This window comes from Anomaloglossus baeobatrachus, chromosome 3 (assembly GCF_048569485.1).
Source record: "Anomaloglossus baeobatrachus isolate aAnoBae1 chromosome 3, aAnoBae1.hap1, whole genome shotgun sequence".
Classification (NCBI taxonomy): domain Eukaryota; kingdom Metazoa; phylum Chordata; class Amphibia; order Anura; family Aromobatidae; genus Anomaloglossus; species Anomaloglossus baeobatrachus.
The window spans coordinates 353350356-353373569 of record NC_134355.1 but is presented as its reverse complement, the minus strand read 5'-3'; the positions used below and the strand labels follow the sequence as shown (position 1 = coordinate 353373569).

Genomic DNA, 23214 nt, shown 5'->3' with positions numbered 1-23214 from the left:
TATTTACATACCTAGTGATGCCACACGTCAAATTCAGATCACTCCAGCCTGGCCCAAACAGGTTCTCGGCATCAGAACTGGCATCAAAGTGGGCAAATGGCCAGTTTTCACAGATTTGAATAAGTAACTGGTGTTTTTGAAGGGTTAAATGGCTTTGGGCCACTGATCTCACACGACATTTACATGCCTAGTGATGCCACACATCAAATTCAGATCACTCCAGCCTGGCCCAAACAGGTTCTGGGCATCAGAACTGGCATCAAAGTGGGCAAATGGCCAGTTTTCACAGATTTGAATAAGTAACTGGTGTTTTTGAAGCGTTAAATGGCTTTGGGCCACTGATCTCACACCACATTTACATACCTAGTGATGCCACACATCAAATGCAGATCACTCCAGCCTGGCCCAAACAGGTCAGGGCATCAGAACTGGCATCAAAGTGGGCAAAAGGCCAGTTTTCACAGATTTGAATAAGTAACTTGTGTTTTTGAGGGGTTAAATGGCTTTGGGCCACTGATCTCACACAACATTTACATACCTAGTGATTCCACACATCAAATTCAGATCACTCCAGCCTGGCCCAAACAGGTTCTGAGCATCAGAACTGGCCTCAAAGTGGGCAAAACCCACTTTTCACAGATTTGAATAAGTAACTGGTGTTTTTGAGGGGTTAAATGAGTTTGGGCCACTGATCTCACACAACATTTACATACCTAGTGAATTACTCTATATTAGAAACCCCTTCATTTCTGATCCCTGTGGGATTATTATGTACTGTTACTAAGACCTGATGATATGTAAATTTATGAGCTAAGTACTAAATTGTACACTTTATATAGGGAATAAGAATAAAACAGGGCCTATATTTATAGGCACCTGTGTATGGTTACTATTGCCTATACTATAGACTGCTTTGTTGTCCCACCCACCCTTTTCCCAATTCTGGAGGGTTACATTTTGCAGCCTTTTTCCCTACTATGCCCATTGTTGTCATTGAGTACCTAATAAAATGACATTTTTATGGATTTATCACTACCATTAGTATTCCTGTGGGGATGCAAGTGGTTTAATTGATATGTAGGATGCTAGCCTGATTACACGATGTGGATCGTGTGGTTCTTTATATTTTTGTGAATTTGTCTTCAACTATGTATATGTACATATGCCTGTATGTGCGTGTTTGCGTGGGCCACAAAAACATGGAGCCGGTACGATGCTGAAGTTGGTTTCTTAGGCTGCTTTCACACATCCGGCTTGAGCTCTGCGGCTCAATCCGGCTGTGAAAACTATGCAACGGATGCGGCGAACACACCGCATCCTTTGCATAAGTTTTTCCTTTGCGGCCAGTCCGGGTTTTGCCGCTTGCGGCATGCTACTGAGCATGCGCAGTGGCAAAAACCGCATGCGGCGGCCGGATGCGGTTATTGCCGCATCGCGCCGCATCCGGCTGTCATAGGCATGCATTGAAAAATGCGCCGCATCGGCCGAATGCGGCGCGATGCGGGTTTTTTTGCCGCACGAAAAATCGTGCCAGGCAACGTTCCATCCGGCCGCCGCATCGGCTAAATCTGCCGCATGCGGCAAAAACCGGATGGAACGCAAGGCCATGCGGCACAATGCGGCACTAATTAAAGTCTATGCACGAAAATCGCAACCGGCAGCAAAAAAAAAACGGTTGCGATTTTCCTGCAAAGTGCCGGATTGTGCCGCATTGCAAAAACCGGAGGTGTGAAAGCAGCCTTATTCGTCCAGTTTCTTATTCGGGGCTGAAGTTGGTTTCTTATTTGTCAGTTTCTTATTCGGCAATTTAGTTTTTTCAGTTTTTTATGCATTTATCAACAAAAATAACACATCACAATAATAAAATACAATGCACTGATGTGCCTTAATATAAATACACTCAAAATCAGCTGCAAAAATTATAAAACTGGCAAAAAAATGGGCATCAAAGTGGGCACCAAAGTATGTTAGTGAAAGGATTAAATGGCTTTGGGCCACTGATCTAACACCACAATTGCATATCTAGTGATGCCCCTAATAAAACTCAAGTGACTTCAGCCTGGCCCAAAGGGGTTCAGGGCATCAAAACTGGCATCAAACTGGGCACACAGCATATTTTCACAGATTTGAATAAGTAACTTGTGTTTTTGAGGGGTTAAATAGCTTTGGGCCACTGATCTCACACCACATCTCCATACCTAGTGATGCCACACGTCAAATTCAGATCACTTCAGCCTGGCCCAAACAGGTTCTCGGCATCAGAACTGGCATCAAAGTGGGCAAAACCCACTTTTCACAGATTTGAATAAGTAACTGGTGTTTTTGAGGGGTTAAATGGCTTTGGGCCACTGATCTCACACCACATTTACATACCTAGTTATGCCACACATCAAATTCAGATCACTCCAGCCTGGCCCAAACAGGTTCTGGGCATCAGAACTGGCATCAAAGTGGGCAGATGGCCAGTTTTCACAGATTTGAATAAGTAACTGGTGTTTTTGAGGGGTTAAATGGCATTGGGCCACTGATTTCACACCACATTTACATACCAAGTGATGCCACACATCAAATTCAGATCACTCCAGCCTGGCCCAAACAGGTTATGAGCATCAGAACTGGCATCAAAGTGGGGAAAACCCACTTTTCACAGATTTGAATAAGTAACTGGTGTTTTTGACGGGTTAAATGGCTTTGGGCCACTGAACTCACACTATATTTACATACCTAGTGATGCCACACATCAAATTCAGATCACTCCAGCCTGGCCCAAACAGGTTCTGGGCATCAGAATTGGCATCAAAGTAGGCAAAACCCCAGGCTGGAGTGATCTGAATTTGATGTGTGGCATCACTAGGTATGTAATTGTGGTGTGAGTTCAGTGGCCCAAAGCCATTTAACCCGTCAAAAACACCAGTTACTAGTGATGATCGAGTACTAAAAAGCTCGGGTGCTCGAGGCTCGGGCCGAGCCTCCCAAGATACTCGTGTACTCGGCCCGAGCACCGAGCCCAATGTTATCCTATGGGGGACCCGAGTATTATTCTGAAATGACCACCGGCAGCATGTAGAAACCCTAAAACTGTAAATTAAAAAAAAACAAAAACGTGCGTGTGTGTGTAAGCGTGCATATATATATACACGCGGAGTGGAGTGCGGGAGGGGCCGTAGCCGAGCGGGGAAGTGTCGGGCTAAAGGCACGGTCATGCTGTGAGGGCCGGCCAATCACTGCAATTCCACAACAGGGCTGTGGCATTGCAGTGGTCTGCCAGCCAATCCCTGCATAAGGGCTGGCTCTAAAAAGAGCGCCAACATGAAGACCACGAGTACAGCACGAGTATTGCGAGATTACTCGGTCCCCGCCGAGTAGCCCGAGTACAGTGATACTCGTGCGAGTACCGAGTAGTAACAAGCATACTCGCTCATCACTACCAGTTACTTATTCAAATCTGTGAAAAGTGGGTTTTGCCCACTTTGATGCCAGTTCTGATGCCCAGAACCTGTTTGGGCCAGGCTGGAGTGATCTGAATTTGATGTGTGGCATCACTAGGTATGTAAATGTGGTGTGCGATCCGTGGCCCAAAGCCATTTAACCCCTCAAAAACACAAGTTACTTATTCAAATCTGTGAAAATTGGCTGTGTGCCCACTTTGATGCCAGTTCTGATGCCCAGAACCCCTTTGGGCCAGGCTGGAGTCACTTGCTTTTGATTAGAGGCATCACTAGATATGCAATTGTGGTGTTAGATCAGTGGCCCAAAGCCATTTAACCCTTTCACTAACATACTTTGGTGCCCACTTTGATGCCCATTTTTTGCCAGTTTTATAATTTTTGCAGCTGATTTTGAGTGTGTTTATATTAGGGCACATCAGTGCATTGTATTTTATTATTGTCATGTGTTATTTTTGTGGTTAAATGCATAAAAAACTGAAAAAACTAAATTGCCGAATAAGAAACTGGACGAATAAGAAACCAACTTCAGCATCGTTCTCTCGTCAGTATTATGTCTGCATGTATCTGTCTGGCTCTGTCACGTTACCCTAGAGAAGCTCCAGCCTCAGCTCTCCAGTGAGTGTACACAGTGTATGCTGAGCACCTCAGAGCCTCCCTCCTCCCATCAGCCCCTGCGCCTCACATATCCAGGAAGTGTCCATGCAGTGTGCGCAGCAGCTGTGCTCCGTGCAGACACCGTGCTCCAGGGAGGTAATGTACCCACATGCGGCCCTGTGGACACCGACTGCTGTGTATAGTGTGTGCACCAGCTGCCCCTGTGGCCTCGCTGTCATGTTGTTGCAGTGCCAGATGCTCAGTCCTGTCACCATGTATGAGATAGGTGCTGCACTACCCAATATCTATGCTTATGCATCTCTACAGGGTTAAAGTCTGCAGAGGGTTAATAATTTGCTCCCAGTGCTTCTGTGACTGGCAGGGACCTGCAAACAGTGCCCCCTCACCGTCATCTCTGGCATGGTGGCGCATATTGGTTCAGCCATATGCTATGCACTCACATTGTGTGATGGTGGCGAACATGACCAGCCATAAATGTATCCTTCACTCTCCGTCAGATAGTGTATAAAGTCCAGAGAGATAAGCCTATAGTAATGGCACTGATTTGTGGAAACATGAGACTTTCTTTCTTTTTCTTTCTTTCTTTCTTTCTTTCTTTCTTTCTTTATTTATTTCTTTCTTTCTTTCTTTCATTAGGTAGTGCTTTATAGTAATAGTGCTGATTATTTGTGTAAACTTGAGATTTCTATCTTTCTGCTTGTTTTATGCTGCTTTCACACATCCGGTTTTTGCTGAGCGGCACAATACGGCGCTTTGCAGAAAAAACACAACCGTTTTTTGTTTTTTTTTGCCGCCGGTTGCGTTTTTCCCGCATAGACTTGCATTAGCGCTGTATTGTGCCACCTGGCCTTGCGTTGCGTCCGTTTTTTGCCGGATGCGACATATTTAGCCCATACGGCGGCCGGATGGAACGTTGCCTGGCACGTTTTTTTTGTGCGGCGAAAAAAACGCATTGCGCCGGATCCGACGCCATTTACAATGCAAGCCTATGGACGCCGGATGCGGTGTCCTGCGGCAAAAAACGCATCTGGCCGCCGGATGCGGTTCTTTGAACTGCTCATGCTCAGTATCAAGCCTCATCCGTCAAAAAACGGATGGGCCGAATGGAAAAACTTATGCAACGGATCCGGTTTTTTCGCCGCATCCGTTGCATAGGTTTTTGAGCCGGATTGTGCCAGATGCAAAAAACCTGATGTGTGAAAGCAGCCTTAGATATACTACTGTATTTGCCAGTATGGCCAGAGACTTAAGCGTTAACATACATACAGTTAGGTACAGATATATTTGGACAGTGACCGAATCTTCGTGATTTCAGCTCTGAATGTCTCTACTTTTTATTTAAAGGGAACCTGTCACCAGATTTTTTTCCCTATTAAACCAAAAATATCACCTTCTGCAGCACGTGGGCTGCATTCTATGAAGGTGCACCTTGTTGCTGGCCCCCTTTTTTGAGCCTGCGCAAATACATCACCGGAACGCGAGAGGGAGTTTCTGCTTAGGACCGTGATAGTGGCCTCTGCTAACTGCGCCTGCACGAGACTTCAGCATCAGCGTGGAGTATGATGGGGCCGTCGTCATCCATGCAAATCAAGACTGGTGGACGGCGAACAGCAGCAGGAGGATTACAGAGGGTGAAATAAAGCCCACCCATCTTGCCAACGAAACTAATTTGCATACGAAAAGGTAATATTCTAAAAAGTTGTTTTGGAGGTCTGAAAAGGGGGCCAGCAACAAGGTGCACCTTCATAGAATGCAGCCCAGGAGCTGCAGAAGGTGTTATTTTTGGTTTAATAGGGAAAAATCTGGTGACAGGTTCCCTTTAAAGCAGACCTGGGCAAGGGGCGGCCCATTAGATCAGAGATGGAGACGTGGTGCTGCTTTTCCTGCCGGGCAGGAACATTTCAAATGACACAGGCGCGCTGTACTGACGACATCAGGGCGCGCGCGTGTGTCACAGAAAACGCTGCCGTGCAGGGAACAGAGGACAGATTCCTGTGTTCCGCTGCTACACTGTGCGGAGCTTCAGGATCGGTCCTCTGTTCCCTGCGGCAGCGTTTTCTGTGACACGCGCGCCCTGATGTCGGCAGTACAGCGCGTGTGTGTCAGTTGAAAAGTTCCCGCCCGGCAGGAGAAGCGGCACCAGCCGGTGCCTGGACAGAGAGGCGCGGGGGCAGGGGCCGTACAAGAACAACAGCGGCGCAGCCAGGGCCCATACCAGGGAAGAAGCTCAGCAGTGGACCCATACGGAGGTGCCTGAGGAGATAGAGGTGAGTGGTCACTAATAACCGGAGGGGGATGGGGAGGGGGGGGTAACTGGTGTAATATTTGGGTGTAGTGATGTAGTATATGGGAATGTAATGATGTAGTTTTACAGGGGCAGTATATAGTGCTGTAATGCATTACAGGGGCAGTATATAGTGCTGTAATGCATTACAGGGGCAGTATATAGTGCTGTAATGCATTACAGGGGCAGTATATAGTGCTGTAATGCATTACAGGGGCAGTATATAGTGCTGTAATGCATTACAGGGGCAGTATATAGTGCTGTAATGCATTACAGGGGCAGTATATAGTGCTGTAATGCATTACAGGGGCAGTATATAGTGCTGTAATGCATTACAGGGGCAGTATATAGTGCTGTAATGCATTACAGGGGCAGTATATAGTGCTGTAATGCATTACCGGGGCAGTATATAGTGCTGTAATGCATTACAGGAGCAGTATATAGTGCTGTAATGCATTACAGGGGCAGTATATAGTGCTGTAATGCATTACAGGGGCAGTATATAGTGCTGTAATGCATTACAGGGGCAGTATATAGTGCTGTAATGCATTACAGGGGCAGTATATAGTACTGTAATGCATTACAGGGGCAGTATATAGTGCTGTAATGCATTACAGGGGCAGTATATAGTGCTGTAATGCATTACAGGGGCAGTATATAGTGCTGTAATGCATTACAGGGGCAGTATATAGTGCTGTAATGCATTACAGGGGCAGTATATAGTGCTGTAATGCATTACAGGGGCAGTATATAGTGCTGTAATGCATTACAGGGGCAGTATATAGTGCTGTAATGCATTACAGGGGCAGTATATAGTGCTGTAATGCATTACAGGGGCAGTATATAGTGCTGTAATGCATTACAGGGGCAGTATATAGTGCTGTAATGCATTACAGGGGCAGTATATAGTGCTGTAATGCATTACAGGGGCAGTATATAGTGCTGTAATGCATTACAGGGGCAGTATATAGCGCTGTAATGCATTACAGGGGCAGTATATAGCGCTGTAATGCATTACAGGGGCAGTATATAGCGCTGTAATGCATTACAGGGGCAGTATATAGCGCTGTAATGCATTACAGGGGCAGTATATAGCGCTGTAATGCATTACAGGGGCAGTATATAGCGCTGTAATGCATTACAGGGGCAGTATATAGCGCTGTAATGCATTACAGGGGCAGTATATAGCGCTGTAATGCATTACAGGGGCAGTATATAGCGCTGTAATGCATTACAGGGGCAGTATATAGCGCTGTAATGCATTACAGGGGCAGTATATAGCGCTGTAATGCATTACAGGGGCAGTGTATAGCGCTGTAATGCATTACAGGGGCAGTGTATAGCGCTGTAATGCATTACAGGGGCAGTGTATAGCGCTGTAATGCATTACAGGGGCAGTGTATAGCGCTGTAATGCATTACAGGGGCAGTGTATAGCGCTGTAATGCATTACAGGGGCAGTGTATAGCGCTGTAATGCATTACAGGGGCAGTATATAGCGCTGTAATGCATTACAGGGGCAGTATATAGCGCTGTAATGCATTACAGGGGCAGTATATAGCGCTGTAATGCATTACAGGGGCAGTATATAGCGCTGTAATGCATTACAGGGGCAGTATATAGCGCTGTAGTGTATTACAGGGGCAGTATATAGCGATGTAGTGTATTACAGGGGCAGTATATAGCGATGTAGTGTATTACAGGGGCAGTATATAGTGATGTAGTGTATTACAGTGGCAGTATATAGTGATGTAATGTATTACAGGTGTAGTATATAGTGCTGTAATGTATTACTGGTGCAGTATATAGTGATTTAGTGTGTGTGTGTATGTATGTGTATATATATATATATATATATATATATATATATATATATATATATATTACAGTCAGTATTGGGTAGAATTGAGTTAAGAATAGCAGTCCGGCCCTCTAAAAGGATCCCAAGTTCTCATGCGGCCCCATGAGAAATTTCATTGCCCACCCCTGCTTTAAAGAGAATTTGTCAGGTCCCATATGCATTCTGAGCTATAAGCAGGGTGTTCTGTAGCCTAATCCCTCCTTCCTACCCATCCCTTTCTTGTAATATTGTGGAATATGAAAGTAATAAAAACCGTTTTATTACTTACATATTCGCTATGTAAATGAGCAGGGTCTCTAGCACCATGGGTGTCACATCGCCCTGTGGGCGTTTGCATGTATTCCATGGTATCACGCCCCCATCATCAGGGTGCTCGCTTCTCTGCTTCAGATGTTCAGATGCCCCCTGTGCATCTGTGCAGGAGTCTTCTGCACATATGCAGAGCGCGTCTGAAGCAGAGAAGCGAGCACCCTTGATGACTGCTGCAGGAATGGTAAGTACACACGTGCGAGATCTTAAGACGCTGATAGTGACGTCGCACATGTAAATCCATGGTAACACGCCCACAGGGGCGTGATAGCAGGGAATACATGCAAACGCCCACACGGCGATGTGACGCCCATGGGGCTAGAGACCCTGCTCATTTACATAGCGAATATATAAGTAATAAAACGTTTTTTATTGCTTCCATATTCCACAATATTACAAGAAAGGGATGGGTAGGAAGGAGGGATTAGGCCGCAGAACACCCTGCTTATAGCTGGATGTCAGCATCTTGTGGGCGGTTCTTAGTTAATAAAAGACCCTGGAGCACTCCGCACGGCGCTCAGTCGTTCTTGTGCATGCATGAGGTAGCCGCCCATGTATGTGCTCTCCTGCTATACTACCATGGTGAATCGCTACCCATACACTAGCGATACTGTACTGCCGCTTCAGCAGCTATCGTTCCCTCTGCTCTGCATTGGCCGGTTAGGCACATTCCTCTGGGAGTAGGGTCTAGTTGTGGATTGCACACAGGCTATCAGGCCGGTGCAGGTAATCAGCGTACCACCATATGGTGTAGTTAGCACCTGGTACACGCAGCTCAGTGTGGTTAACACTGAGCCAGGACACAGCGGGTACGGTTAGTGCTGTTGTCCATCTTTGTACTGTGTGTGTGTTTAAACACACAGTATTCTATACTTTACACCTTGCCTCTGTGAGGCAACAGAGGCAATATTGATAGGACCTCCGTGACTGTTAACGGGGTCCTTCTCCTATTACACATAGGTGTCCTCTGTGACGTAACAAGAGGTTCACTTCCTTTTATACACACGTGTCCGGTAGTCGCTATAAGTTTAATAGCGTACTACCTTATTTATCATATACAGTGGAACCTCGCTTAACGAGTAACCCACTTAACAAGAATTTCGCTTAACAAGCAAAGCTTTCTGTAAATTTGTAACTCTGTTTACGAGAGAGCTTTGCTGTACGAGCAAAATCCTCACCGCCCACATTTCCGGTTCTGTACATCCACCGCGTTCTGACCCGCACTTGCAGTCCACACAAACACGCACGCACAAACACACATGCACGCACACAATACAGTATTATGCTCACCTTACCTTCCGTTCCACCGCCGGCCTCATGGTTCTTGTAGTCCGCCGGTACATCGCGACGTCCTCGCGGCGAACTACAAGACCCAGGAGGCCGGCGATGGAACGGAAGGTAAGGTGAGCATAATATGTGTACCTTCCTTTCCATCGCCGGCCTCCTGGGTCCTGTAGTTCGCTGCTCCACTCCAGGCTGTGCATCGGCAACCATAGCAACGAAGCAGGAACTTCCCCTGTCAGATGCTACTCAAAGGCAGCACGCTGGCGAATCAGAGGTAAGCATCTCCTGCCTTTGACGTCAGCGCTCTGGCAGCGGACGTTCCTCCCTCGTCGTTATGGTAACCTGATACACAGCCCGTAGCGGAGAACAGCAAGTCCCAGGAGACCGGCGATGGAACGGAAGGTAAGGTGAGCATAATATGTGCGTGTGTGTTTGTGTATGTGTGGAATGGCACAATAGGGGACCAGGATGGGACATTTAACAAGTTGTGGAACGAATCGTCTGCACTGCAATGATTTCCTATGGGAAATCTTGCTTTGCTGAACGAGTGACTTGGTTAACAAGCACACTCCCAGAACGGATTGTTCTCGTTAACCAAGGTTCCACTGTATTCTAATTTACTTATCTCTGTGAACTTACGGGGACTACTTTGGTTCTGTTATTACTGGCAGCGGTCTAATATCACTGCACGGTGTACCCTGCCTGTCTGAATATTTACCATCTATATTATATCAGACAGCACCTCCATAACATACACCTTACGCCGTTTCGGAGAAATGATGCCTATGAATAAGGAGGTCCATTTCTCCGAAACAGCGTAAGGCATATTTGCACTGATGAATCTGGGCTGCACTTCAGCTATATGATGTTACCATTTTACTACAGTAAATTTATCACAAACATGAGTCATGTACAGTTCCACGCTCTATAAAGACACATCTGCAGGTTTTTCCTCACTATCTGACATGAAATCAGATTAAACCTTTCCCGTTTTAGGTCACTTAGGAACCAAAATTATTTATATTTGCCAAATGCCTGAATAATGAGAGAGAGAGAATGCTTTAAGGCATTTTTATTACTTTCTGCAAAGTCAAAAGTTTACATACATTGCATTAGTATTTGGTAGCATTGCCCTTAAACTGTATGGACAATGGTGTTTTGTTTTTCTTTTTTGTATCTTATTTCAAATATAGAATTTTTTTGGTGTCTGTTTAACTTATTAGGCTGCTTAGTGCAGTTTTGATAAAATTACTGTTTAATTAGCAGTAATTATTATTAGAGGACTGCTAGATCTGCAGCAGAGAAAACATTGATTTTATCAAAATGACAGCAAACGGCTCAGCAAGTGACACATCGCTGAAATCAGGGTCTCTGTCGCTACATTATGCTGCTCTCAGTTGGGGGAGCAAAAACCTGGTGACAGATTCCCTTTAATTTTATTATGTAAAAAAAAAGGCAGCGTCATAGGGAATGAAAAAAGCAGACATGCACATTTCTTTACAATGAAATGCCCATTGAGGTGAGTAACTTTGCTAGCATGGTCACAAAAGACTTCTCTGACTATCATGTGACAATGCCTCCCTAACTGCAACAGTAATATTTATGGTAGTAGGCCTTCATTACTCAGTTGCCCCTATGATGCTCCTCACTCCCAGTCCCTTCTTGTACATTATCTCACAGATGAGGTGGCATGATCTTCAAGAGGAACCTGAAGACCCATCTCTTCCAACAAGCCTACAATCTACAATAACCCTCAGTGCAGTACACCACTGCGCAACCAGCTCTGTCCTCACCTATTGTACCATCACCCATTCCCTGTAGACTGTTAGCCCTCGCGGGCAGGGTCCTCACTCCTCACTCCTCCTATATCAGTCTGTTTTGTATTGGTAATGATTGTTGTACATATACCCTCTTTCACTTGTAAATCGCCATGGAATAAATGGGGCTATAATAATAAATAATAATGATCTGCTCCTGGCTTCTAACACAAGACAGCCCCCTGATTACAGCTTTTTCTAAGCAGTCACATATCAGGTGCGTGGCTTGTAATGCAAGTCATACCCCCTGATGCCCTGTGTGATTCTATGCTCTGTTTGCGGCTAATACAAAGCTGTTAAGTCAGAGCTACCATGTCATGAAGAGAATGTTAATAGACAGGTTGTGTTCTTCCACCACCAGCACTTTTTCAGTTGTTCTCCTGCATTACATATGCCTCCCAAGCTGGAGGCATGTATGATGCTGGAGGTAGTAGCAGAAACTGAAGGACTACTGACTGGTATGTGACATGTGAAGCTGTTATCGTGGGACTTGCTAGTGTTAGAAGCCTGGAGCAAACCACACCCCTCATCTGTGATGTAACAACCCAGAAGGGAGGTGGAGTACTGGGAGATGAGGCGGACAGCTACATCAGAGTGGGGAGCATCACGGCGGCAGATGAGGACTGACGACCTTTAACTTTTAGGCTATGTGCCCTTGTGAGCTTCTGCGGATTTTGCCGCAGCAAACCTGCAGATTTATCTGGATTTTCCAGATAAATCCGCAGGTTTCAGCATGCACAGACACTCCCCATGTTACCCTATGGGACATGGGGAGTGTCTGTGTGCGGCTGCGGAATATGTTGCGGATGTCCCGCAGCCACACATAACTGCATGTCAATTATTCCTGCGGATTTACCTGCGGAAATCTGCCTTGGCCCCATACTTACCTGCCTTGATAGCAGACACCCGTCACTTTCTTCCGGTGCACAGGAGCGCAGTGGAGCTAGGAGCAGGAAGGAGGAGGTGGGCGGGGCCTGCACGAGCTCCGGTCATGTGACAGTCAGAGCTAGTTCAGGCCCGCCCTCCTTCTCCTGCACAGTGCAGACGCTGACAGACGCCAGAAAGTGAAGTGCTGCATCATGGAGGGAAGTAGGAATGCCCCGATCACTCTAGCACTTGTTCTGCATTAAGGATGCAGTGCTGAAGCCATGGTACTGTATCCTCAATGCAGAATGCCCGCACCATATCCGCAGGACATTCCGCAAATAAACCGCAGCATTGAAACAGACAAAGATGTGCTGCGGTTTTCTGGGAGCTCCTGCGGATATAACTGCAGGACACTTTCCCCGTGGGCACATAGCCTTATTGCAGTTAGGAATACAGTATGTTGTCTCACATGACCATGTGAGTGGAGAAAGAAATCATAGTACCCAGAGGAAACGCATGCAAATACGGGAACAACATACAAACTCCTTGGAGATGATGTCCTTGGTGGGATTGGAACCCAGAACCCCAGCGCTGCAAGACTGCAGTGCTAACCACTGAGCCACTGGGCTACCCGGGCTACCCATATGATGAAAGTACATTTCCATAGAGCTGAAAGCTAAGGTAATAGCAGAACCTGGCAGTGTAGTACCTTATGACTTGTCATAAGTAGAGATGAGCCACCCCCCCTAGCGTTCGAGTTCGGTTCGTCGAACGGAGGCTCCGTTCGACGAACCACTCGAACCCCATTGAAAACAATGGCAGGCAAACACAAACCAAAAACACATTATACATGTACACATACAGTTAATAAACATTGCCATAACACTTACAGGTCCCTGCCACGTGTCCTGCACTCTGTCTCCCGCCGCTTTTCCTTCCGATAATCGCTGCATCCTCCCGGTAACCAGCACTGATGATGGGACCTATCGTGACTTCAAAATAGCATGTGACCAGTCACGTGTCTATTATCTCATTGGCTACAGACTGGCCACATGGCTAGACGTCATGCTAGGTCCTCTCAGTGCATCTCTCCTGTACACGGTGATCGTTCCAACATCTCCGTGTACCGGCGAAATGCTCTGGCACATGGTCGGCTTCCCCGTTCCTGTATGTGGGCGCTCTTTACAGAGTCAGCACACATGCAAGGACTGGATGCCACAGCCGGTGAATAACTGAGATCACCGTTGCTATAGCAACCCGCCTGTCAGCGGTGACGTCACCGCTTACAGCACGCAGCTTCTGCTCACTCACTGAGTGAATAGACTGCATGGGAGCAGCAGCGTTCTTCCTCCCATGCTGTGCTGTCTGATGTAGCAGAGCTGCATGGGTTGAAGGAGAAAGAAGACAGAAGACCATGGATCGTGGAGGGATGAGAGGGAGTAATAAACATGGAGTCTCTAAGTGTGTCTGTGTATTTATTTCTATTAAAGTATTTTTTCTCTGTGTGGTGTCTTTTTTTTTATTTAACCCTTTATTGGAGATTCATAATGGCCGGGTCAAACTTGCCCGACATTAAGAATCTATGGCTTAATACTAGCTAGTAAAACAAAGGTAGTATTAACCCATTATTACCCAGGAATCCACCCGGCTTCAGGGCTGCTGGAAGAGTTGGATACAGCGCCTGATGATGGCGCTTCTATGAAAGCGCCATTTTCTGGGGCGGCTGCGGACTTCAATTCGCAGCAGAGGGGCCCAGGAAGCCCGGGCCAACCTGTGCTGCCGATTCCAATCCCCAGCTGCCTAGTTGTACCTGGCTGAACACAAAAATGGGGCGAAGCTCATGTCAATTTTTTTTTTTTTTTTTTTTTTTTTTAATTATTTCATGAAATTCATGAAATAATTAAAAAAAAGGGCTTCCCTATTTTTTTAGTTCCCAGCCGGGTACAAATAGGCAGCTGGGGGTTGGGGGCAGCCGTACCTGCCTGCTGCACCTGGCTAGCATATTAAAATTTGGCGAAGCCTATGTCATTTTTTGGTCAGCAAAAAACTTCTGCATACAGTCCTGGATGGATTATGCTGAGCCTTGTAGTTCTGCAGCTGCTGTCTGCTCTCCTCCATACAGACAGGCTTGAGACAGCAGCTGCAGAACTAAAAGTCTCAGCATACTCCATCCAGGACTGTATGCAGGAGTTTTTTTGCCCCCCTCCCCCCCCCCCCCCCCCAAAAAAAAATATTACGTGGGCTTCGCCATGTTTTTGTATGCTAGCCAGGTACAGCAGGCAGCTCCGGGCTGCCCCCAACCCCCAGCTGCCTATTTGTACCCGGCTGGGAACCAAAAATATAGGGAAGCCCGTTTTTTTTTTTTTTTTTAATTATTTCATGAATTTTATGAAATAATTTAAAAAAAAAAAAAAATGACGTGGGTTTCGCCCAAATTTTGTGTCCAGCCAGGTACAACTAGGCAGCTGGTGATTGGAATCCTCAGCTTAGGGTGCCCAAACTTTCTGGCACCCCTGCTGCAAATTGCAGTCCGCAGCCGCCCCAGAAAATGGCGCTTTCATAGAAGCGCCATCTTCTGGCGCTGTATCCAACTCTTCCAGCTGCCCTGGCGACGGGTGGATCGCTGGGTAATAATGGGGTTAGGGCTAGCTTTATATTATCAACTGGCTCTAAGCCCGAATTTCATGGTGTCACGCCAATATTAGACATGGCCACCATGAATTTCTAGTACAGATAAAAAAAAAAACACAACACACAGAAAAATAATTTTATTACAAATAAAACACAACACAATTAGTGACTCCATCTTTATTGAAATAAAGAACCCCCCTCCGCAGTAATCCTGGGTCAAGGGTCCCGCGCCATCCAATCCGGATCCAATATCATCTGATCGGTTTGCTGGAAGGCAAAGCGATCAGATGTGTCAGGTTCAAGGGCCTGAATCACATGACACAGCAGCTGATTGTATAAAAGCCGTTTATACAATCAGTTGATGCATCAGTGCAAAAAAACCCCAAAAACTACACACTTCTGTGCAGACTCCTGTCCGACAGCATCAGCTGATAGTTTAGCTGGCGGGGCGGTAAAAAGCCGGCCTCACCGCTCGACTTATAATGTCAGGTGACCGCATCAGCTGATCATCACCAGGTCTGAGAGAGAGCGAGAGACAGAAAGAAGAGAGAGAGAGAAGATAGAGAGAGAAGAGAGAGCAATGCAGCCTCATTCCATGAACTCCGATTTTAGAGGTGTGTCCCGCGGCTCACAGCTGATGTCCGGCTCTTTCCCTCAGTGCATAATTAAATTATTCTAAATAAATAATTATAATTTAAAATTAAAAATAAATTACATTGTTTACCAAGGCGGCTGGGACTTGAACTCGTGAACTAATGCTTCTTAGGCGAGAGCTCTAACCATTGAGCCAAAGGCTCTAATAAGAAACAAAGGCAGATTTGGTAATCTTTAGCTCTATACTGCAGTAGAGAATCTAGAAGCAGATTGTTCAGCTGCAAGGATGGATGGATGGATGGGCGGATGGGCGGGCAAACACCGGCAGTACCGCACTTATCACCGCACACACGCAGGCACTACAACCACCATCATCACCGCAGGCACTACAACCCCCATCATCCTCCCCTCAGTGCATAATTAAATTAAATTTTAATTATAAATAAATAATTATAATTTAAAATTAAAAAAAATTAAATTCTTTCCCGGGACAGCCGGGACTTGAACTCGTGAACTAATGCTTCTTAGACGAGAGCTCTAACCATTCAGCCACTGGCTAATGCAGACTGAAGTCTCCGCTGCCAGCGCGATTCACTTCAGGTGCTACGTGGAGAGGACACAGCGATCGTGTTCTATGGTGTTCCCTGTCATCTTCATGTAGCAGAGCTGACAGTGTCGTGTGGATTACGTCGGACCTGGATTGTTGTTTAATAAAGAGGTAAGAGTCGGGGAGACACCTGCCATGATTAACTCCTTATTACCCCGATTGCCACCGCACTAGGGCAATTCGAGATGAGCCGGGTAGAGTCCCGTCTCTGCCGCATCTAATGGATGCGGCAATTCCGGGCGGCTGCTGGGTGATATTGTTAGGGTGGTGGGCTCCCCATGACATGGCGCTCTCCATCCTGACAATACCAGCCTTCAGCCATGTGGCTTTATCATGGCTGGTATCAAATACGGGGGGAACCGCATTTTTTTTTTTTTTATTTTATTTTACTGCATGATATAGACCCGCCCGCCGGCAGCTGTGATTGGTTGCAGTGAGACAGCTGTCACTCATCGTGGGAGCGTGTCTGACTGCAATTAATCGTGGGCGCCGGTGGGCGGGGAAGCACAGAATAACTAATTGAATAATGAAGTGTCAGCCATTTTCAAAAGAGGAAATGCTGCTGGAGATTTGTGACAGCCGTGCAGCGAGACGCCCGCGATCGGTGAGTAGGAAAGAGAGAGGGATTTTGCTGGGGACGCAGGACGCATGCAGATACGCAAGGTGCGCACATACTTACTGTGAAAAGCCACATTTTTGGTGATCAAACCGTTCTCGAACGTAACTCGAACTGCCGAATTTTTTGCAAATCGTTCGAGTTCGTCGATCGACTCGAACACCCCCCAAAATCACTCGAACATGAAATTGGCGAACATCGCTCATTTCTAGTCATAAGGTACTACATTGGAGAAAATCGGTCTTAGTTTCATCAGCTTTATATTTTTTTTTTTTTTTAACCAGAGTTCCATCAGAGTTTGGCCAGAGCTTCATCAGGTTTTCTTGAATGAAACAAAAATGATGGATTTTTCTTAAATTGGACAGCACTCATAAGAATTTTTTTTTTTTTTTTTTTGTCTCACAGACCCAATCCAAAGAATTGCATTGACGAGATTCATCCAGGGCTCAGATCAAAGTCAGAGAAATCTCTGTGATTTTGTGCTGCCCACTGGGACCTCAAAAATACACGTATATGTGAACAGCTCCATCAATTACAATAGGTATGAGTTCTATCAGTGAAAAACACGGGAATGACTGATGTCTGAATGAACCCTTATACTTCAAAGTATAACTGTTATTTTAGGAACAGAAATTGTTTTCTATCTCAGTAATGTAAAAATTTGTATTTACTGAAGACAAATTGTACCTGTGAATTAAGAGTGAAGATCAGTCCAGGAGGATAAAGAGCCAGATTTCTCTGATAAGATAATACAACATTGTTTATTTTAATACGTACTATTAAACGGGTTGTCCACTACATTAACATCGATGGCCTATCCTTAGGATAGGTCATCGATGGCTAATTGGCCAAGGTATTACACCTGCCACCTCTCTGATCAGCTGTTCCCTGTGCTGGCGGAAATGCTCTGCTCCGGAGCTGCCCCGTCTTCTGGGTACTTCACATTTGCTTCCTATTGATTTGAATGGGAGGTGGATGTGCAGTACCCAGCTGCAGCCGCTATTGGAAGACGGATTAGCTTCGACACTGAGCATTTCCAGCCTCATGCGCCACCAACAGCAGCTGAATGAGAGAAGCCGGTTGTCAGACCACAGCCTAGCAGACAATAATGATCTATCCTCAGGATAGACCATCACTGTTTTAAGTAGTGGACAACCTCCTTAATTTATTAATTAAAAATTAAAAGAATGGTTACTCTTTAATTATTTGTGATTTTGCATAATTGTTTTTAGGCTATGACCACTCTGGACTGTGGTTAAACATGTAATGCAAATCTTTCTATTTTGATGTGTATTGCAGTAGAGAATTGATGGAGCTGCGTCATCATGACAAGATTACGTAGAAGAACATGTATCACCTTAGCAGTTTTTATTTTCATCGTGTGTTCTATTATGATGGGCTTGAAGTCACTGAGACCTGAAACAGCTGTTTTTGGAAATCCCTTTGGACTCGGCCTTTTACCAGAACTTCAGAAAGTCACCGCTTTTGAGAAAAATTCAGGAATTAAAATGAATAGCCATGAACACACCAAAGAGCATGATGATACAATAGTTTCACCAAAACCTGGTAATCCGTTACCAGCTCCTAATTATGATTTTCATGTTTTTTATTACACATGGTATGGAAATCCTCAATTTGATGGAAAATATATTCACTGGAACCATGACCAACTGAAACATTGGGATGCCAAGATTGCTAATAATTACCCAACTAGAAAGCACATTCCTCCCGAGGATATTGGATCTAATTTCTATCCAGAGATTGGCTTGTACAGTTCCAGGGACCCTTCTGTTCTTGAAGCCCACATGAAGCAACTCCGATCAGCAGCTATAGGTGAAATTTAGCATTTCTGGTTTAGTGTATAATGTTAATAAAGTGTTTGAGAACTTGTAACTAGGGATGAGCGGATCTGTGGATGTTCGGAACGGCCGACTTTAGCTAAAATTTGGGTTCAGTACCCAGACTTTCCCCGAACTTGAGCCCGTATCCTAGACCCCATGTAAGTTAATGGCGACCTAAAATTTTAGGCTGTAAAATGGTCATAGTAAGGGATTGGGGGCTGCAAACGGCAGCAAAATGGGGGTAAGAGCAGGACAATTTCCCTACAAACAAATGTGGATAAAGGAAAAAAAAAAATATTTAAACGAAAAAAAACCCTCATGGTTACCATGTTTTTTGAAAACCAACCACGGTAAAGCAGACAGATGTAGCCCTCAGCTGTCTCTTTTACATTGGCTGGTTATCAAAAATAGAGAAAAATGTATAAACTTTAAAAAACAGCGTGGGGTCCCGCCTTATTTTTGATAACCAGCCAAAGTAGAGCAGACTGCTGGGTGCTGAAATTTTCAGGCTGGGAAGACCCAGGGTTAATTGGTCCTTCCAACCTAAAAACACCAGCATCCATTAGATATGCCAATTCTCATGCTTTACCCGTCTTTTCCCGATTGCCCAGGTGCAGTGGCAGTTGGGGTAGTATTTTTGGGGTTGATGTTAGCTGTGTAGTGCAACCTGTCATCAAGCTCAGGGGTTCACAATAGATAGGCATCTATTACACACCCCCATTACTAACCAAGTAAGTGAAAAGAAAAAAAACACACAGGAAAAAATACTTTGAGTAAAGACCCCCACTCCCTTGTTCTCAATTTATTAATTAAAAAAAACAAAACAACGTAATCCAATGGTGTAATGTCCCACGCCGTACATCGAATCCTATGGAGCCTTGTTCTGAGAACATTCCCAGAACCAGCCTTCATAGGTCACATGTAGTCAGCAGCAGGTACAGAATTGCTCACGAGTGTGAGAAATTCTGTGCTCGGCACTGACCACTAGGGACCTATGGAGCCTATTCTCAGAACAAGGCTACATAGGATTCAATGGACGTCATGGGACATTACACCATTAGATTACGTTGGAATATCCAGGATATTTTTTAATTAATTGGGGAACGAGGGGGTGTGGTGGAGTGTTTTTTTAAATTTACACTTACCGGGTGTTGTTTGCTATACGCCTCTCCATTACTAACCCCTGGACTTGATGCCAGCTGTTAGTTCACAGCTGAGAACCCCAAAAATATCACCCTGATTGCCACTGCACCAGGGCAATCTGGAAGAGCTGGGAAAAGTGCCAAAATTAGGGTAACCAATGGATGTGCCATTTCTGAGGTGGCTGCAGGCTGCTATTTATAGTTTGGGAAGGACTAAATGACTATGGGCCTTCCCAGCCTTATATTACCAGTCCACAGCTGTCTGCTTTAGCTTGGCTGGTTATCAATAGTAGGAGGGATCGCACTTCATTATTTTTATTTTTTTTTGGTTCCCAACAGCATCCAGGCATCTTACTAATGCCGAAGGTTTGTTGATTGTCTTTCTGCGCTGCAGCTTTACAACAAGCTTTATTCAGCATCTAAACAGCATCCGAACTCGACCACAGACTTTCATGAGCAGTCAGAGTTCGAGCCATGGACACTAGGTGTCCGGTATGCACCTTGAACTATACCGTTCAGGTTTGCTCATCCCTTCTTGTAACATAAAATGAATAGAAGGTTTAGTTGTTCAATCAGAATATAGTCAGTGAATGCGATAAGTCAATACTTATTTTGGAACCCCTTTCTTTGCCATTTACATGCCAGTATACCTAAGTAATAGCAGTGAAGATGACGTCACTCAACGCACGATGGAAAAATGCTGTTTATTTAATAGCAAACAATAGAAATCAGGTTGGAAGAGTACAGTCAAACAACTGCAAGCTACAGCTGTTTCTTGTCTATTGACATTTTTCCATCATATAATGCCATCATCTTCACTTCCATTACTTGGGATTTTTTAGGGACTTTTTGTATAACAGCGCACCAGCAATTCAACTAACTATTTGTATGGACTTTACCTGTGTATATCATTGTGCATTTATGGGATGAAGACTGTATAGTCGGGTGCCAAATGGTTTCCTTGTTGCCTGTTCCAACTGCATGCCAGTCTACTGTAAGTTTATTTTGCTTGACGCATATTTCAAATGATACAGAATATCATCTTTCATATAAAACTTTATATTATAATTATTTTTCATACAACAGAGTTTCCTACACTAAAGACTCCAGCTTATAATAACCTGTACCTTTCTGTAGGGAAGTTTCAAAACCTTAGGCTAGTTTCACACTTGCGTTTTTTCCTTCAGTCTGAATCCGCCGTTTTGGAAAAAAGCGGATTCTGTTAACCGATTCCGCTGCTTCCCATAGATTTGTATGGACGACAGATTGCCACTGCGTTGCTTCCGCTGGCCGACGCTGCGTTGCTTCCGCCGGGCAGAAGGAACGCAGCATGTAACGTTTTTTGAGCGGCAGAATCCATTATTTTTTCATTGCGCATGCTCATCATTTTTTTTTTTTTTTTAAATCACAGAAATTTTGTTTTGTCGGTGGCCGAACGATCAGCTGATCGCCCGGCAGCCGGCTTTTGAGAGCGCTCAGCTGATCGCCTGGCAGCCGGCTTTTGAGAGCGCTCAGCTGATCGCCTGGCAGCCGGCTTTTGAGAGCGCTCAGCTGATCGCCTGGCAGCCGGCTTTTGAGAGCGCTCAGCTGATCGCCTGGCAGCCGGCTTTTGAGAGCGCTCAGCTGATCGCCTGGCAGCCGGCTTTTGAGAGCGCTCAGCTGATCGCCTGGCAGCCGGCTTTTGAGAGCGCTCAGCTGATCGCCCGGCAGCCGGCTTTTGAGAGCGCTCAGCTGATCGCCCGGCAGCCGGCTTTTGAGAGCGCTCAGCTGATCGCCCGGCAGCCGGCTTTTGAGAGCGCTCAGCTGATCGCCCGGCAGCCGGCTTTTGAGAGCGCTCAGCTGATCGCCTGGCAGCCGGCTTTTGAGAGCGCTCAGCTGATCGCCTGGCAGCCGGCTTTTGAGAGCGCTCAGCTGATCGCCCGGCAGCCGTGTGATCAGCTGATCGTTCACAATAGTCTGCCGCTGCTCAAACTGTAAAAAAAAAAAAAAAAAAAAGCAGATTCCGTTGTTTTGTACGATTCGCTGCATCCATCGTGCCACTATATTCAACACATCCGTTGCATCCGTCACACAAGGCAATGCAACGGATGCCGTTCAACGCAAGTGTGAAACTACCCTTAAACGTAATCTGTCAGCAGGTTTTTGTTATCTCATTTCACAGCAACATATTGTAGGCAAAGAGATTCTGAATCCAATGATGTATCGCTTAGTTTACTTTGTGCAACCTTTCTGACACAAATCATCTAGCAGAGATGATAAAGCTGCCCCCACCCACACCAGGCTCTCTATAGACATTGATCATTGACAGCATTTCAGGAAACCAGCTGGGACCTTGACAAGACAGGCATTCCTAAATTCCCCCTTTCAGCATGTTGTTTTCAGAATACATAGCAAAAACCTGCTGACAGATTTCCTTTAAGGATCAGGCGAGTTTTCATTTTTGTGATTGCATTTTTTCCTTCCCTTATTCCAAGAGGCATAACTTTTATGTTTTCATCAATATAGCCATTTGAGGGCTTGTGTTTTGCACCCCAAGATGATCTTATTGATATTATTTTGGGGTATATACAATCTTTTGATCATGTTATATTTTTTTTCTGTTGCAGCTGCCAAAAACTGCAATTCTGATGTTTTGATTGTTTGTTTGATTTCTCGTTATGCGGTTTACTAATCGGATTAATTTATATTGTATTTTGATAGATCGGACTTTTACAAAAGCAGCAATGCCAAATTTGTTTACTTATTGTTTCATCTTCTGTTAGGGACAGATGAAGACTCAATGATTAAGTCTTCATCTGCGGGGAAAGATGTGAGCTCGGTGTGCAGGGAAACAACTCATGACGTGCATAGCGTGTAATTAGTCGTTAAAGGGTTAATCTATCTTGTGACACTTCTGCAGGTCTTTGCTTGATGGTCACTAACAATTATCGTTTTCTGCAGTAAGGCTATGTGCCCACGGGAGCTTGCATCTGCGGATTTTGCCGCGGAAAACCTGCGGATTTATCTGGATTTTCCAGATAAATCCGCAGGTTTTAGCATGTACAGTCACTCCCCATGTTATCCTATGGGACATGGAGTGCTGTGTCCACGCTGCTGAAAGTGCGGCTGCCGAACATGCTGCGGATGTCCGCATCCGCACGTATAATTGCATGTCAATTATTCTTGCGGAATTACCTGTGGATGTCCCGGCCCTCCGCTATGGAGATAGAGGCCGGGACGTCCGCAGGTAATTCGCATGAATGTCTGCATGTTTCCCGCAGATATTCCGCTGGAATATCGCAGCTAAAAATAGCTGCGG

At 45.4% G+C, this 23214-nt stretch overlaps 1 protein-coding gene across 4 annotated transcripts in view; it reads left to right on the top strand.

The window, feature by feature from the left end:
* Positions 1 to 4117: 4117 nt before the first annotated feature.
* The window catches only part of MANEA (mannosidase endo-alpha), a 54087-nt gene continuing 34990 nt past the window's right edge, over positions 4118 to 23214 (top strand). The window contains exons 1-3 of one of the 4 annotated variants that reach the window (XM_075338401.1): positions 4118 to 4199; positions 17339 to 17474; positions 18233 to 18766. In XM_075338401.1, coding sequence (XP_075194516.1) covers positions 18259 to 18766 — 508 coding nt within the window. In that variant the 5' untranslated portion in view covers positions 4118 to 4199; positions 17339 to 17474; positions 18233 to 18258. Of the gene's footprint in view, positions 4200 to 5436; positions 5748 to 17338; positions 17475 to 18232; positions 18767 to 23214 lie in introns of those variants that run through there. The other 3 variants (XM_075338402.1, XM_075338403.1, XM_075338405.1) reach the window with 3 other exon arrangements.